Source organism: Pipra filicauda, unplaced genomic scaffold (genome assembly GCF_003945595.2).
Source record: "Pipra filicauda isolate LSUMZ 115617 unplaced genomic scaffold, ASM394559v2 scaffold128_size5466820_pilon, whole genome shotgun sequence".
Lineage (NCBI taxonomy): Eukaryota > Metazoa > Chordata > Aves > Passeriformes > Pipridae > Pipra > Pipra filicauda.
The window spans coordinates 3,212,295-3,229,657 of NW_024103751.1; the positions used below are offsets into that span (position 1 = coordinate 3,212,295).

Here is a 17,363-nt window from a genome sequence, read left to right on the forward strand (position 1 = left end):
CACTTAAGACATCTTCCTGAGTAGGCTAATTTTGAAGACATCCGAGAAAACCAGATTTATAACAAAAAAAAATGGTTATTGAATTCATGTGTGCGGTGAAATTCTTCTGGGTATATACAAAATTTGTAGAAACAGTGTTAAAATTGTTTAAATAGTGCTTAGAAAAGCTGCAGAGTCCAATATAGGTCCCTACTAGATCCTATCCAAGGCCAGAGCAAAATGCTTGATTCTGATGTCACTGGACATTCTGTAATGTTTTGTAATAAAAAGTGTAGAAAGAGATTATCTGGCATGAAAAAAATCTGGCTTTAAAAATGGTTCAGAAATAGATGAAAGTGGGCAAGTGCAAGTTGACTTTAGATAAGTCTATCTGTGCATTAGCAATACAAAGGACCCAAATGAATATACCCTGTTCATCAGGAGTTAACACAGTAACATAAATGAGGACTACAAAAGGGCTTGGCTTCTTCAAAAGAGCTAATTACTGAATAGCTAATTCAATTTAAACTCTACTAAAGAGCTGAAACTCAAGTTAAATTCTACTAAGGAACTGACTAACAAGTTGAGAGCGCAAAAGAGCTTATTCTGCTAAAAGGGCCCTGAAATAAGCTCTCAGTGATTTCTATAAAAGATTTAAGAAATCTTTCACATATGATATCCAGGGTCTAATCATACGGTGCCATGTCTTCAACAACACCTGCACCGACTAGCTTTAGCTACACATCATTACTGTTTTCTCATAACTTTGTTTTCTTCTGCTGGATTCAGTCTCTATGACACCTTCCTGTTCCCAAAGGCCAAGCCCGTGACAAAAACCTGGTCAGGGTATAAGATGCAATTTCCATTATCAACAATATAACATGGTCCAACATGAGTATATTGCACAGTTAAGCACTCTGTATTTTACTTAGTAGAGTTGTTACTTACATAGAGTTAATTCTCAGTATTCAGGCAAGTTTCATATAGAGCACACAGAACTGGCACATTATTCTTGTATGATTTCTTTCTTTTTACACTTTAATCCTTTCCACTATGGAAAACAAAATGTTTATGGCCCCATAAGGCTTTAACTAGCAACTTGCAAAATTTCAAATTAAAAAAAAATATTACCATAAAAGAAATTGGAAGTGTATCGGAGGTGGGGAGTAGGAAAAGGGATAGGTTAGAGACAGGCAAGGCAGGCAAGAAATGGGCTAGAAGATGGGGAAAAAAAAGACAGACAGGACCTAATTTGCATGAGACCTTGAAACAAGGAGTCTGAACTGTATGTAGGAAGCTAAATCGCAAGAGATGTTTCCATAAACATCCATTCTGAGGCAATGATATTTAAAAGCCTAATAAGACATGAATTTGGGTAACACTTTAATTGTCTTTCTGCAAAAATTGCTCAGGCGATCCAAGACTCTGGACTGTTTTTCATATTGTTTCCCCATCTGTGGAGTCACTAAATAATTATGCCATTATTGTTACCAAAGTCTCACGAGGAATTTCAGCAACACCTGGATGTACTGACATTAGCTGTGGTTTGGTGATTAAACTTCCTGCAGCTGCTTTAGTAACCACTTCTTTGATAGGATTAAACATTCTCTCACTCCTTTGGAAACCTCATTCATCTCTACTTCACTAATCCACTAATTTAATAATAATAATTCTTCATACTTACCAATGTACTGACCACCAGAAAGCAGCACTGATCTTTCCAGGGTGATACTTGAGAATGTCTTTGTAAATATGTACTACTTTTCTTAACTGTTTGAGAAGGTTTTTTTTATCTCTGTTGAATTTCTATTCAGCACTTGAAGGATCCCAAAAGGGTATTTTTGCATTCCAGAAAAGGCCTCTGGAAAAGCTGCAATGACACTGGCTCTTTCATCCACTAAGTCTTGGATAAGGCAAATAAGGCATAACTTTGTATATCTCTTGATTTATGCCTTCTTAAAGCAGAAGTCAGGATCTAAGCTAACAGACCCTAACAAAGGTTCCCACTGTCAAGGGACAAAACAGCCTGTTTTGCATACTGTTGCATCTGGAATCTTCAAAAGACCCCTGAAAACTTAGACACCGAATGTCCACTGTAATCTCTCAAGAGTCAGACACCGAGCTCCTTGATAATGCTTCAGCCAACACATCCAATTATGCTGAGGTACAGGTGATGTGACTAGAACTGACTGTGCTCTGACAATGGCTCAGGCTGGATGGGGGCAGGAGAGCACAAGGGCAGGATAATGTTAGAAGCCATGTGGCATCCTATGCTTTGATAGTTGTGCGCTGTCACTTCTGCAGCTCTTTTACCTCTAGCAATTTTAGGTGCCAGGCTGCAGATAGGCACTTTAGGTGAGCCCAAAGACCTATTGAGGGGCAGTCTAGATATGCAGGTTTCGATATGCACCCATCTGTGGATGCATATTTAGTCTCTTCAGTAGCACGGCAGTACCTGCGAAAGCTAAGTCCATCAGTGCTAACACACAGACTTGGATTGGGAAAACTGCCATGCTTTTGGGATGCTGCTGACAGAGGCTCTAGTACAAAAGATGAATGAAATTTGTCTGAATTCCTATTACCCCTACTACACCTATTCTTTAGATAAAAAGGTACCTTTTAGAACTGACTGTAATTCTATCACTCAATTCCTTGTTAGTTTTGGTATCTTCCATAAGTGCAATAGATAGGTTAATTCTGAAAGTCTTGGAAGGGTGCAGAGGAGGCATCAGGAAAAGCATGCACACCACAGAATACTATGCCAAAACAAATGAGTTTATAAAGATCAGTTTGCTATGTAGTCTATCTGAACATTGTACATGCCATGTCTTTCACCATATATTCTTCAGACTATAAATAAATCAAATTGACATATACTCACAATCTAGCACCATCTGCTGCGTAAAATAAGAAGGCATTTTAAAAGCAAAGGATCTGTTCCTTTTTTACATGATACATCTTAATCAGTGAAATGTATTCCTGGTTTTACAAATGTGCAGTTTGACCTTAAATATAACAAGCATTTTAAAAGAACCATTTGAGGAAATCCTTCTAACTATGGATTCTCATTTACTATTAGTTTCCAGACCACATTAAAATTCCCTTATTTCCAAAACACTAAGCTGAGAGCAAGAAGCAGAAAGGTCTCATCTGAAATGTGGTAAGTAGGACCTTTGTGGAAGAGATGCATATAATCAGAGATAAAGGTTATGTTTTATATATAAATTCTTCTCATTTTAGATAGATCTTGAATGTAATATTTGAGACAAATACTTCTCTGCATCATTGTATAGTGGTTTAATTTGCTAATTATATTTTTCAACTATTTTATATATAGCCTTACAACAGGTGGGGGTTTTGTTGGTTTTTTTAATCAGCTATTTTTCCCAACAAATTTAATTCAGATTTTCCCTATTTATTACTCAATTTAAAAGTATGTATATTTCTGAAATTCTAGGTTTCTCTATCTCTTTTTAAAGCTTTTAGAAGATCATGGTAAAGCACAGAGGCATATTCTAAAACTAATGCAGGCTGCCTCAAGAAATTAAGCTTAAGCAACTTTGTTGCCCCACATGAAACTAAAATTAACTCTTTCAGAGACTTAACTCTCCTTCATTTCTTCACTAGTTAAGAAGAAATGTTACAGAACCTCTGAAATCATTTAATATAATAACCTTGTTTACATATAAGTCTCTCACACTAAAACACTGAAAAATTGTTTTGCTTCCTCCTCCTGCTTTGTTCAAAACACATTACTCTTAGCTAGCTGGCTGTCCGCAACACAAAACAAGAAGATGTTAAATTTAGTTTCTGCTTCATAAATAGAAAGGGGGAAAAAAACCCTCAAAATTTCAATGTACTGATGCAGTGAATTCTGGCCTGTACAAAGCTGAAGTAGCTTTCCTTATGGGCACTGACAAAGACAACTGTCACTGTGGGCCACAGGGTGCTGTGAGCTGCAACTAGAATCCTGCCTGAACTCAGACCAGAGGCTGATGGTCCCCAGAGTCCTTTGTTTCTACCAAAAAATGTCAGGTTTGCTCGTTGCTATAAGGAGGGACTCTCTCAAGAAATAGCAAGCACGAACTGGAGGCCAACCATCAGTCGGATAGCTACTCAGACACAATTTTAATTTGCTCCTTAGCTGTAAATGTGCAATCTCAACAGAATGCTTTAGCCTCGTGCTGTAGCTAGCAAGATCTTTGGTGGAGTAACTCTGAAAACCTCAGAGTGCCCAGCCTCTTTGATTTTTCAATAACTATACTAAAAAAATATCCTGTCTGCTTTTTTTATTATTTCTTTTGATGAGCTACTGCATAGTTTAGAGTATTGAAAAATAGGTAAGTGGAAGTTCTACACAGATAAATAGGACTCAGAATTGAAATGTATTTTCAGTCCTTCAAGTTTCTAAACGGAGACAAAAAAAAGAATTCCTCATGCTATAAGAACCAAAGCTAGAAGAGAGGCTTCAGCTGCTCTGACTCACGAGCAGATTTAACAAACTACAAAGGAACATAAAGGCTTCAACTCTACTCATTCTTTCTAAAGTTTTTTTCTTGCAACTACTTGATCATTTGCAATGAAACTAAAGTGAAGCAAACAGAAAAACAGTGATAAATTATTCCTTAGCACTCTGCATATATACCCCAGATCCAGAGATCTATTTCTTGAGCTATGTTTTTTCAGTTGCTAAGAAACTTCTTTCTCTTGTTTCTTGTAAAATACAAGTTTATAATATTCTACATGCTGTAGGGAATCATTCTTCATTGGATTGACTTTGAATATACCTGAAAGCATTTTTGTTGCTCATAGATTTTATCTGCTATGGTCCAATGAACTCCAGTGAGCTTGAACATGACCTTGACATGTTGATCTTTACCTTCAGGTGAAGATTCAGAAAGTAACTCCTCACAGTCAAGTTTAGAATTATTCTTTTCAGACCAAATCCTTGACCTTCACCGTTCCCTGACCTGAAGCCAAGTGAAGTTAGATTTTCCCCCATCCTGATGTCTTCCTGTCACATAGGAAGTATGAATCCAAGGCTTGCTGCTCACTTCATTAGGTACAGGTGTGCGGATTCTTTTTTTTTATTGAAAGTACAGCTTACAAATACAGTGACTATTTCAAAATGTATTTCCAAGCACATAACTTCTAGTGAAAAAAGGAAAACATTTCCCTGAAAATATTTTCAGTATGAACGCACCCAAACAAATTCATTCTGAATAAATAAATCATTTCTTTGCCACATCAGAGTTGCAGACACAGAAAGGGACCCTTAAGAAAACACATTTTTCATACCTGTAGCAGAGCTTTCTGATCAGATCACGTCTGTGTGTCTGTGCATTTAAAATATGAGTTTAATGCAAAAAGCTTTGAAACTATGTTCCTCTAAGTATATAGAGCCATTTCACTGCTTAAAGTGATGAAGTCCTCTCTGAGTGTTGCACTATCAACCAGTTCAAAATCTAAACTTACTTGCCTTACAGCAGACCATATCTATCTCACTTGTATGTCAAAAAACCTGGCAGATTTTACATCAGTCCCACTAGCTTCACTGGGGAGACCAGGTGTTCAACACCTTTGCAAAAACAGGTAATTTTACGGGTTGTTTAAAGCTGCAAACCCAAGACTGTGTTAAAACCCATTCAGCAAGTTCAGAGGAGTAAAACCTAGATCCCTGGTCTATAAGACCCTGCCATACAGCTTTGTCATTTACAGTGCCATTCATCTCCCATGTGCATCCTCGGGCAATAGACACAATAGTAATTACAGCATTAACTAGTAAGATGCATGGCAGAGTTTTGTGTCAAACCAAGTTGGGTTGAAAACAAAAATTACCCTCAAGATCCTTGCAATCTGCTTCTTGGCAATGCTTTGTGCCTACTGCCAGATGCACCGAGACTTCTTGATGCTGTTTCTATGAACAGGCTTTTATAGGGTAAGTCAATAATCATCAAAACTATTGCTCAAATTTAAAAAACTGGATGTTACTGAAATCAATTGCTTTTATAAGAATAGCTGAGGTTGAATGTGAATTTTTGGAAACTGAAAGACCAGTTTCCAAAATACTTAGACTAGTTTCTAATAATGTCCAAAAGCCAGCTCAGTGTATTTATTCTTCTTGGCTCTTGACTTCCAGCAAGCAAATAATGTTCCATTCTTCACTTGCAAAATGCAGCCTTTCATTATTCCCTGTTCATCTTCACTCAAAAAAACCTGAGTTCTCCCATAGAAAATTAAATAGAAATCTTGTCATTTAATCTCTATGGCTCTTGAGCAAACAAGCCTCTCAATGAGTAGTATTTTAAAGGAGGTAATTTTTCTTCAGCCTCCACACCATTCTTTCTGCCTATGCTTTCCACATTTTTTCCTGCAAATGCCGTTAATTGTTTTCTCTTTTTTTTTTTTGAAATGCAGAGGACATACCTGCTTTACTGCAGCTGTCAATAATTGCAAATTCAGAAGCTAAAACCTGTTGGTCTGGTTTTGTTTTTCTGTATGTGCAAACAGTAGCCACTATGGCAGCCAGGCAGCCACAATGGTAGACCTAGAGACTCTAAAAACAGACTAGAGCAAAATCCAGAGCAAAACTCAGATCAGAGCAAAATCCAGAGCACACTGTGCCCAGGCTGGGTGTGACACCAGCTCCCCACCTAGACTGAGACCTGCAGCTTTCTCACCTCTCTCAAGACCAAAATTTGCCCCCCGGGAAACTAAGGGACGCGGGGAACCGCCATGAATGGCACTGCAACTCAGTGCCCACGAGCGGCAATCCCGCAGGTCACAGGCACATCGATCTCACGGGACGATGTTCCCGATCCCTCCCCACCGGTGCCATCGCCACTCCCGCCCCGCCCAACACGGCCGCCACCGCGGGGCGGGGCCGCACCGCGCGGACCGGCCAATAGGGGCGCGGCCGCCGTAGGGCTCAGCCAATCAGCGTCCGCACGGGCTGCGCAGGGTGCGCGCGGCGGGTAGGCGCGGAGGGGGCGGTGGCGTCCGGGACCCTCCGCCGGTTCCTGGGAGCTGGACCGGGATCCCTGAACTCGCGGAGCCTGAGCTCTGTCCCGCACCTGGCGAGAGTCCTGCCGGAGCCCTGGGGCTGTAGCTGCTGATCCGCGCCTGCTTTGCCCCCGGCTTGCTTTTTTCCCTGGCTCTGGCTGCAGCGCGGACTTCCGCCCGCCCGAAATACTGAGGTCTGGAAAGAATGGTGACGCCTCATCCCTGGCCTGGGAGGGACAATAATACAAATCGAAAGTGAATAAAATAACCCAAAATTTAATAAAATAAAATTTAATACAAAAAAAATAAATTTCAAAACACGAGAAAATTGAAAATAGCGATAACCAGCCAGCACTCCTCACGAGCGGGCTGCGGAGCGCACCGCGCACTTCGGAAGCCCCGCGCAGGAACGGCTCCGCGCTCCCGCCATCCTGGCCCCGCTGGCCTGGGCAGAGCCGCTCGGGGCTGCGGGGGGAGCTCCTGCGGGCTGGTAGTTCCCAGGTGGGTCACCGGGGCTCGCCCTCTACGTCCGCACATGGACCGGTGCGCTCCGTGCTGGAGGGAGCGTCCCCGCTACGGACGTCATAGGAATGGGGCCCTAAAAGTCAGTGTGGCAGAATTTCTCCGTGTGTCTCCCCCTGTATTTTGTATTTCGATTTAGCCGCTGCATAGCACTTAAAAACAAAACAAAACAAAACAAAACACAAAAAAAAAGAAACACCAGACAAACCGTATTTTGTTGCTTTTTTTTTTCTTGACTTCGGTTGTTTGCGGTTCGTTATATTTAGTTTGATTTCTGGATTGTTGGTTTTTTTTCTTTACTCAAAGACTGATTATTATATTTACAAACCACCAATCCATAGAAATTGACTCTCTGGAGTACCTTTTTTTTTTTTTTTTTTTGGTAATGGTGTCCCAAATATTACAATATGATGGGATACTTCTATTAAAACTCACAAACTCTACAGACATGGAAATAATTTTCGGATCGCAGTTCTACTATTCTACCCTTTCCACGACCTCATAGCAGACACGATGCATCTCTCCCCGGCAGCATCTCCAGGGTGGGTGCCTTCCTTGGGGAAGGTAATGGATAAGTATTGAAATAAAGAACTGACCAGAAATACTCCAGGTGCCGCTGACGATGCTATAAATGACAACAGGATTTTCGGCTCCGCTGACAGATGAACAAGATCCCGCCCTCCGCAGAAGAGACCTTTCCCATTTATTTTCATGACAGAAACTTGCGTCCTGGGATAAAAGGAATCGAGTAAGTGGGTACTTAGTGCACTAGCCCCGAAATGGGAGGGGGGGGGGGAAAAAAAGAAGAAGCTACAGCTATTGATTCAAGCCTGACGTTTGAATTCCCTCCTCCTATTGCTGTCAAGCACGTTTAATCTTAAGTGAGCAAACGGAGGATCAGCTTTGAATCTGAAATTATTTCAGATACTGAAAGTAATTTGTATTTTGCATTGCGTCACCTACACCCTCGACTGAGATAGGGCTCGATCCTGAAACCTCACAGTCTTCTAAGTATAGACAACAATCGAAGAGATTTACCATCTGCTTCAGAGTTGTGAGCTACGCAAAACCAAAAAACGGGGTTCCTTGCTGCCTCTCTGCCTGCCCGAGGGCACACTCCCACGAAAAGCCCCAGATCGGACCTAAGCAGGCAGACCCGCACAGCTGGCGGGTCACAGCTGGCAGGTCGCTGGCGGCAGTCTTGCATCCTTTTGCCTGGTGAGCTGAAGGAGCTTACAGGGGAAACAGATTTTCTGACAGTCTTTTTTTAAAGTTGCACTCGTTTCAGGTTTTTCATAACAACAGTATGAGAAGATTTTTCCCTGAAATGAAAGTAACAACGATCCCAAGGAAGAGTGTTTGCAAAAGGGACGCGTTTGACCGAATGCAAACAGATAAAGCAGACTAGTAATGTTCAGCCTTTAACATCTCTGCGCTGGCCCTGTGCAAAAGAAAACAAACAAAAAAATAATTTTCAAAAATAGGGAAGTAGGCATAAGGAAGAATGGATTGAATTAGGGACTTTTACTGGTTTGCGAGTGAGGAGAAAAATGTTCAGACGAAATATTCAGGGACAAATTCCTTAGAGCTTGACCCAAAGACGCTGTATACAGATGGATCTGGGCTGAGCTTCTGATCGTCAGAAACATTGTGGAGAAACATGAGATGCTGCTGACAGCACTTCAGTGAACAACTAGACAAACAGTAGTTTGTCAGTAACTTTATTTCTTTTTTTAAAAAAATCGCATGACAAACTGGAACCAAGACCAAAATACTGTATCCACTGTACATCGTTCATTAGAAAACAAACATACACCACATTTGTATTCTACCAAACAGAGAGTGTATTTCCTTTAAAATTATATAGTGCGTGCTCTTAGATTCATGCTTTTCAATATTTATTTTACATTTGTTACTCAAATATTATCTGTTATAAATAATTGCAACTTGATCAAATGGTGCACCTGTTATGCGAACCTCTTCAGTGCTGCAAGCGTGGCTTTTTGTTGCCTGTTTTTATCTGTCTTTTCAAAAAGCTGTTGGTATTGCTTTATTATGACCTGAGCAAGCACATCTGAGATGTCAAATAAAGTGTACAGGTGACGCTTGCAGATCCGGGTCTGCTGCTGAGCCCACGGCTCAGACTGCTGGGAACGAGTGACGGGAGAGCGCATAGAAAAAAATCGTTTCAAAAAGGCACAATTTTCTCGACACAAAGATACAATAAAAATATATGGCCACGGAAATGCGGGCGCCTATGGGGATGCAGTGCCTGTCCGGCGGGATCCCGAGCCCGCCAAGGTTTCGCCCTCCCGCCCCTGTCCCGATACCGCGGCTGCAGCGCCGGAGGCGACGCTGCGGAAGAAGCCCGGGGACGCCCGCGCACCCCAGTCCGCCCCGCCGGCAGCGGCTGCCCGATAGCCTGCGCTCCCCTGCGACGCGGCCTCCCGTGGGACCGCCTCGGGAGGCCGGGAGACCAGAATAAGAGGGAGGGGGGGCTGCAGCGCTCCCCTCGCCCCTGCCCCACCGCGGCCGCCTCTCGCATCACTGCTCGCGGTGCCGGCTGCCGCTCTCCGGGTCGCTCTGGTCGTCGGTGAAGCAGACGTCCACGTCGCTCTCGTTGTCAGTCTTTTGCTCCTGCTCGGGTTGCGCGTAGCCAGAGTCACTCTTGTCCTCGGCCGCCTTGCCGAGGCTCTGCCCCGGGTGCCGGGACTTGACGTGCCGCTCCAGGTCGCGGCGTCGCACCAGCACCTTCCCGCAGTACTCGCAGCGGTAGGGCGTGTTGCCCTCGGCGTGCAGGCGGATGTGTTTGTTGAGGTTGCTGGGGTCCCCGAAGGGCCGCAGGCAGACCTTGCACTTGAGCGGCTTGTAGCCGGTGTGAGTCCGCATGTGGATCTTCAGCCCGTACTTTCGGGAGTACAGCTTCCCGCAGTAGAGGCACAAGTGCCCGGTCTTGGGCTTTCCTCCAGCCGCCCCCGCTGCCCCCGCCGGCAGCGCCTCCAGCCTCCCGCGGCCCTTCTCGGCCGCCAGCTCGGAGAGCTGCTGCGTGTGCATGGCGATCTCCCGGTCGATGCTGGCCAGCGAACCCAACTCGGCAGCGTGAAGCCCCGCTGCCGGCCCCGCAAAGTACGACACCGACTCGGGGTACTTGAGGAGGCCGCCGAGGTGCAGCTTCAGCGGGTAGTAGGGCGCGGCGCCGTAGAGCAGCTCCCCGTTGTAGACGGTGAGCGGCATCACGGGCAGCCCGCACTCTCCCGCGTACGCCTTCAGCCCCTCGAAGGGCGGCAGCGCGAAGCGCTCCAGCGCTCCGCCGGACAGCGGCGGGTAGCGGGCGGGCGGCAGCGCGGCCGCGGGCAGCCCCCGCTCCACCTGCCGGAAGGCTGAGGCTTCCTCCAGCGGTGACAGCAGCGGGAAGGCGCGCAGCCCACCGCCGCAAGCCAGGCCCGCCGCTGCCGCTGCCGCTGCCTGCGGGGCGGCCTCGCCCGGCAGCGCCCCGCACTTGGGCGGTGCCTCGGCGGCGGCGCGTCCCGCCTTCAGTCCCCCCAGCAGTTTGGAGAAGCCGAGGGCGGCGGCGCCCCGCGCCTCCTCCCGCAGCGACCCGGCGGGGCGGAAGGCCGAGCGTGCCCCGGGGCACAGTGCCAGCCCGTTGCCGCCCGCCGGCCCCAGCAGCGGCCCCGGCCCGCGGGCGGCCCCCACGCTCATGTCCAGGGCGCGCTCCTGCTCCTCCTTGCCCGTCGCCCGCTTGGGCAGCGCCGGTTTGGCGAGCGGCGGGGAGGCGGCGGCAGACTCCCGCTTGACGGCCTCCCGAGGGCCGCAGCTGGGCGGTGGGTGCCCGCGCAGCGAGGCGGCCGGAGGCTCCTTGGGGGGCAGGCCGAAGGTGGTGGCGGCCGGCCGGCCGTGGTCGTGGTGGAGGAAGGGCCGGCCGTGGCTCAGCGCGCAGTGGAAGTGGACGTGGGCCTTGAGGCTGTTGGGGTACTTGAAGGTCCTCCAGCAGTACCAGCAGATGTACCGCTCCTCCCCTGCAAAGGCAAGCGGAGGGACCCGTCAGCGGTGGCCGCGCATCCCCGCGCATCCCCGCGCCCCTTCAGCCTCGTCCCACCCCCTCCGTGCCGTGCCGGGATGCGGAGCGGTGCAGGCTCACGCGAACGGGGCGCCGTAGGGCCGGGGGGAGCAGCTGCCGCCGCGAGTCCTCTGTCGGGGGGCCCATCTGTTGGCGTTTGCAGAGGAGGTAGCGTATGTCAGGGAGTCGGCTGCACCGAACAAAGGCCAATCTAATGATCGTGAGCCCCTCATTAAGCGGCGAGACAATATCCGATATGTATGGGCCATATGTAATCGTTCCCTTTCAGAGGACAATGCCCTTTGTGCCCCGTCCCCTAAACATTTCGGCTTCTCTGAAGCGGAACAGACCTCGGTAGCTGGGCTGTGATGGCTGCCCGACACCACAGAGGCTTAAGCTCCGTTTTCCCCCTCCTGACCCTGCTTGTCAGGAGAGTCTTCCCAAGGAGGAGCATCTCCCCAGCCCCGATGGTGAAACGCTGCCTCTGTGGCCACCTGTCTGGGAATATTTTTCTTTATTTCGTTATTTCTCTCTCTCTTCCTCACTCTCTCTCTCTTCCTTGCTTCCTTCCTTTCCAACTCGCTCTCCCTCACTTTCCCTTTCCTCTATCCTTTACCTTACATTTTCCTTCCCTTTCTCCTTCTCTCTCTTCTCTCTTTTCCTTTCTGCTCTCTACATGTATCCATCTTTCCCTCTCTCATTTCTCCCAGTCACCACAATACAACAGTAAGCCCACGCATTTCCCCCTGAGCTCTTGCCCACCCTGATCGTTCCCCAGCTGATTCTCACCCCACAGTTTAATGCACCGAAACGCCAAAGGTAAGGTCAAGTGCCACACGGAAATGAGAACCTATTCCAGGCCTGAGGCCAGCTCCTCACGTTTCGGGGAACGCCGTGGGCAACGATGGGGATAGAGTTGTTTCACTGCACGCCGCGTCTGTCGGGGCACACGGAGGGCAGCGGGTCACCGAGGTGGACACGATGGCCGCGACCAGCCTCCCTAGAGGGCTTTGGATAGGCATCACTCGGTGTCCGCTGCGGGTGGAAAACGAAATCTTCGCTCTCCGCGGGAAAGTCGGGAGCGAACTCGCGTGGAAGGATCCGGCGCTGTTGCGTGTCTTGCCGCCTGTGTCCTCGCCTCCGTGCGCAGCCCTTTCTCACTTGCCATGGAGAGGCGGTCCCGGAATCTGCAGCGTTGTGAAGTCGTTGGACGCTGTTTTTTCTCCCGTCGAGGAGGGAGGGAGGGAGACGGGACCGTGTCTGCCCGGGCCCCGGAGAGGCAGCGGCCGAGGGAGGAGGAACCACGGCTGCAATCCTACTGCCATGCATCGGAAAAGGGTAAAGGAATGGCACGGATCGAAAAGAATGTGGCCACGGATCTCCGCGGGCTCCCACCTGCAACCTTTTCTTGCCTTTGCGGGTCTCTCCAGGGTCTATCCTCAGAAAAAAAAAAAAAAAAAAAAATTCTTCCTCCCTCTTTATTCGGTTGGTAGGGGTTTTGAGGTTTGGTTTTGCTTTGGGTTTTTTGGGTTTTTTTCAGCGTATTATCTTTAAAAGAAGAGCACTTCAGCATACTGTTACATTTAGTCCGTACTAATTAGTCTGGAAACTGTGGGGCCGGAGACACAGCAGATCCCTAGGGTCAGTCTGCAACTCAGCCTTGCTTCGACGGGACGAGGAAGATGCCACAGGCTGGGAACCTCTTGCAAACTTGAGTTCTCTTGCCTTTATTTCCTCTGAACAGCACTGGTACCCATCCGCAGACAGGGACTGCTGCAAAGGGGAAGATGGGGACACAACCCAGCAGTGTGTCCTTTCTTGCAGCCGAAATTTCTCCTAGCTTTTCGAGGGGGTGACCCGCCGCAGACCCATGGCCTCATTGTCCTTGGGGGGGGGGGCGGACACAAAGACGTGCCCAAGAGTTTCTTTTCCTCGTATAGCTTCAGTACAAGGAGGGATTTGGTCTCTTGCGCATCGCACAAGTCGATGGGACATAGCAGCCAGAGCCCGGCGTTCGGCCAGCCATCCCTTCGTGCCGGACCCTGGTCACCCTGCGGAGCGGCCAGCCGTGACAGGGGGAGGGGGTAGCCCCTGCCCGGGTCGTGCCCTCGCTCCCTTCCCGGGGACACTGCCAAGATGAAGGGTCTTCTCCGTCGAGCAAGAGCGGACGGGGTTCCCTCGCCGCCCACCGAGCCCGAGGGGAGCGAATGCCGGTAGCAGGCTGCTACCGCTACAGACGCCCTGGGGAGCGGCCGGACACGGGATCAGCGGGAGGGGCCCGCCGCAGGAAAAGTCCGACAGTTGAACACTGAAGCCTTCCGTCTTCTTTTCCTTCGTTTAATGTGCTGCCAACTTATCATTTTGTTAACACCCAGTGTAATTCCAGCTAAGAATCAGTTTGTGGATTGAAGCAGGCCGTCCCAGATGGGTGTCTTCCCCTTCCCAATATCCTGGGATATCCTGATCTGAATGTGATTTGACGCCGGCTTAACTTTTTACCTAATGCATCCTAGTTTACAGGGACTGCCTAGTACCCGTTTTGACTTGACTATGTGAATCTACCCTCAAGAGAATCCTAAAAGAGTCTCTGAAACTCTGACTGAGAAGCACGGAAGGCAAACCCGTTTTTTTTAACAACTATTAAGCCAAATTGCTGTCTCGCGTAACAACCATAGCGATGTTTCACAGAAATCCCATTTACCTATCAAAGGATCATTAAATCGTGCCGATGACGGAACGACTCGACGGACGGGGGCCTTTCCATACGTTACTGAGTTAATAGATCACCCTTTAAATATAAGCAGATGGAGTCTTATTGTAAAGGGTGTCGGGTTAAAAGTCACTGCAGCTGTACTGGCATTTATTTTTCTGAGAGCCCGCGTTTGCCTGCCGCAGTTTGAGTTCCCGTCAAAGGTGTCAGTTAAAGAGGGTTTGTTCTGTTTCATTTAATTTGGTTGCTCTGAAATGAATGCCCGCATCTGTACCTTTCTCGTCGTGCGTCGGGGTGGCCGTGACGGGGATGTCAAACCACTGCGCCAGGGGGTTGGAGTACCAGACGGTGAGCTCCTCTCCCGGCTGGACATCTCTCAGCGCCCGGTAGAAAATCTGGGAGGGTGAGAAAGGAAACTTCTTCAGGAGGCTTGAGAGGGGAGGCAGGTGACAGAGAGTGGTGCCAGGCCAGCCCGGAGCCGCGAGTGAGATACCTGTCCTCCTGGCAGATCCGCAACAGCCTCCAGTGTCTGCTCTTGGGAGTTTCGGGCAGCCCGAATTAACCCTATCCACTCCAAAGCTGAGCTCCCAGCTTCATCCACTAATTCCCCTCTCACCATCCGCACCTGAAAGACAGGCGGCACAGCTGTCATTTTCACGTCAGATGAAACACAAAGAAAGCAAAAGGCTTACCCTTCTCCCTGCTTGTCTGCCCGCTCTACCTTGCCTGGCGAGCCCGGTTCCCCGAGCTAGGCAGGGGGCTGAGCATCGCAGCTGGAAGCAGCGGCGAGAGCATCTCCTTTTGCCGCCCGTTTGATGCTTCCATCCCCACCCATCTTTGGGTAGGATCTTCCTCGGCTCTCAGGTGCCTTAGGAGAGCTGAGGCTGCCCTGGAGGAAGTTGCTGCTCTGAGGGTAAGGATGGAAAACCCGGGGCCCGGCGGAGACCTGCACCATTGCGAGGGGAAATGGGATTTTTCCCTTGGGTCGCACTGGTTCAAACGCACCTTGTTCAGTCGCAGCTTCTGCACTGAGCTTAACGCAATATTAAATGCCCAGTTAAGATAATTTTTTTTAAGAGTTTGTGTAGTCTGAGTCTGTGCAAAGCAATTGCGGCATACAAGACTTGTCAGGAAACGAGGAGGGAAAAAGGGGAGAAGATTCTGCTTAGCTACAAAGTCCCTGTAGCCCCATACTTCATAATCTGCTTGCCCATACAAAGAGAAAATGAAGTGCCCATTCCCTGAACGACCGTGCAATAAAAGTAATCGGAACAAAGCAGTCTAAAGCGAGAAACCAAGGGAGCCAGATGAGAAATAAATTTGAGTGGGCTGGCAGAGCGTTTAAAAACAATTAAAGGGCATTAAAAATCAGAGCGGAACGCGTGAGCCGCTGCTGCCCGGGGGGTGGAAGGAGGGGTCTCATCCGCAGCCCTCTGAAGAGCCTGATGGACGGGGCGAGAGCCCTTCACCGCCTCTTCCTCGATCCTTCCCAGCTCGGACATGGACTGACCCCGAAGCCGGTAGCCGGCTGTCCGTCATCCCTCCCGCTCCGGCTGTGCGTGTTATTTGCAGCTCCGGGAGCAGGAGACGATCTGAGGCTTTGGCAGGAGGTCGAGCTGCCCTGAGATCTGCGACCCGCACCCCGTCTCCGCCTCCGGAGTAGCCCCGGCTCGCTCCCCTCAAGCTCCCCTCCGGCCCAAGCCAAAGGACAATCGGCCGAGGAGAGGGATAGGAGGCACGAACCCGAGCCAAACGCAGAAATAAATTGGTGCATCTGCTCCTTTCCCGGACAAAACACGGGGACTGTGAAAGCCACATGCCCCCGTCTCGACGGAGCTCCAGGGTCGAGGAGCCGGCCGTAGCACGTCCTCGCCCTACTGGGCAATGCCCCAATGAGTGGAGCCCCGGGGGGCGGGGGCCGGCCGGCGGGACTAGGGCCCTCCGACACCGGGCACGGGGCTCAGACGACGCTTCCAGCACGTCTATGTCCAAGGCGGGGGCGGGCGCGTCCGCTCCTCCGGGAGAGCTCCCGTATCCCCCGGCCTCGCCGCGGAGGCCGGCCGCGCTGGGGACCCCCGGCGCTGAGGAGGAGAGGGAGAGGGCACGGGCGGGCAGGCTTTCCTGGCAGAGCCACGGGGAGACATCTCAGGACGCTCTGGAAACGCTTCCCTTTCCTTTCCTGGCTCACTCTAAGAAGGGAAGATCGAAGAGAAACGGGAGAAGAGCAACCTCTTCTCCCAAAGCCGGCTTCCCCCGAGCCAATGAATAATCAAGGTCCAGCAGTGCAGGAGAGACCATAGGAAAATACCTTTTTTTTGGGTCCTGGCTCCTTGCGATCTGACAGGTACTTGCCCAGTTTGAAGGTGCCCGGCACAGGACCCAAGCGCAGCCCAGCCGGGATGCAGCTCTCCGCGCTGACGCTGATGGCCGGAGCCCTGCTGGTTTGCATCGCTGCCGCTGGGTGTGAGCGCTCGGGAACCCTAACTACTTAAGGGTGCCGGAGTGACAGCGGCAGGCGGCGGGAGGATGAGCACAGGCGTATCTCCGCCCGCAGAGTGACGCGGCGGTGTGTGGACGCTGGCTTTTCAACGGGAGCAGGAGGGGTACCCCTTGGCAGGGGGATGCTCTGGGGCGCAGAGTTTGGTGAGAGAGTTTGGCTCCTCGAGCAGCTGCGGAGTCCCATCCAAGAGGGTCACATGGAGCCTTTCCCTAACCCTCCTGCATAATCAGGCGGAGTGAATGGCTGGCAGACAATGGGCCAGGCGACCTTCCCATTCCTAAAAATCCAATTTGTCAAGGGCAAAGAAAAGGCGCTGGTGAATCAAAGGTCTGGAGGGACCATTAATCCTCAGCATGGGGTATTGTCCCCGAGACAGTTACGATATTTTAAGTGACAAATCCACTGTATAATTTCTCCATAAATTTTACTTCCTTTTATTGTTCCTCGACAAACCAGTTTTGGAAAATAAGTGACTATTTTAAGTCTACTTGGCTGAGCCTTTTGAGGCTTAATATACTTCAAAGATTTTTAATTCTCTTCCCTTTGCTTTATTGTAAAGGAGATTAAACAAAGAGATGGGGAATGTTTTG

The 17,363-nt window shown here is 49.2% G+C and overlaps 1 protein-coding gene across 1 annotated transcript; it reads right to left on the reverse strand.

Annotated features, from left to right (window-relative positions):
* Positions 1–9,253: 9,253 nt before the first annotated feature.
* On the reverse strand, positions 9,254–16,722 carry PRDM13 (PR/SET domain 13). Its single transcript, XM_027726123.2, has 4 exons — positions 16,582–16,722; positions 14,767–14,898; positions 14,548–14,668; positions 9,254–11,522 (listed from the first exon to the last, which is right to left on the reverse strand). Exons 1-4 carry the CDS (start codon positions 16,720–16,722, stop codon positions 10,048–10,050), a joined length of 1,869 nt encoding a protein of 622 aa, XP_027581924.1. The 3' UTR covers positions 9,254–10,047.
* Positions 16,723–17,363: the final 641 nt, after the last annotated feature.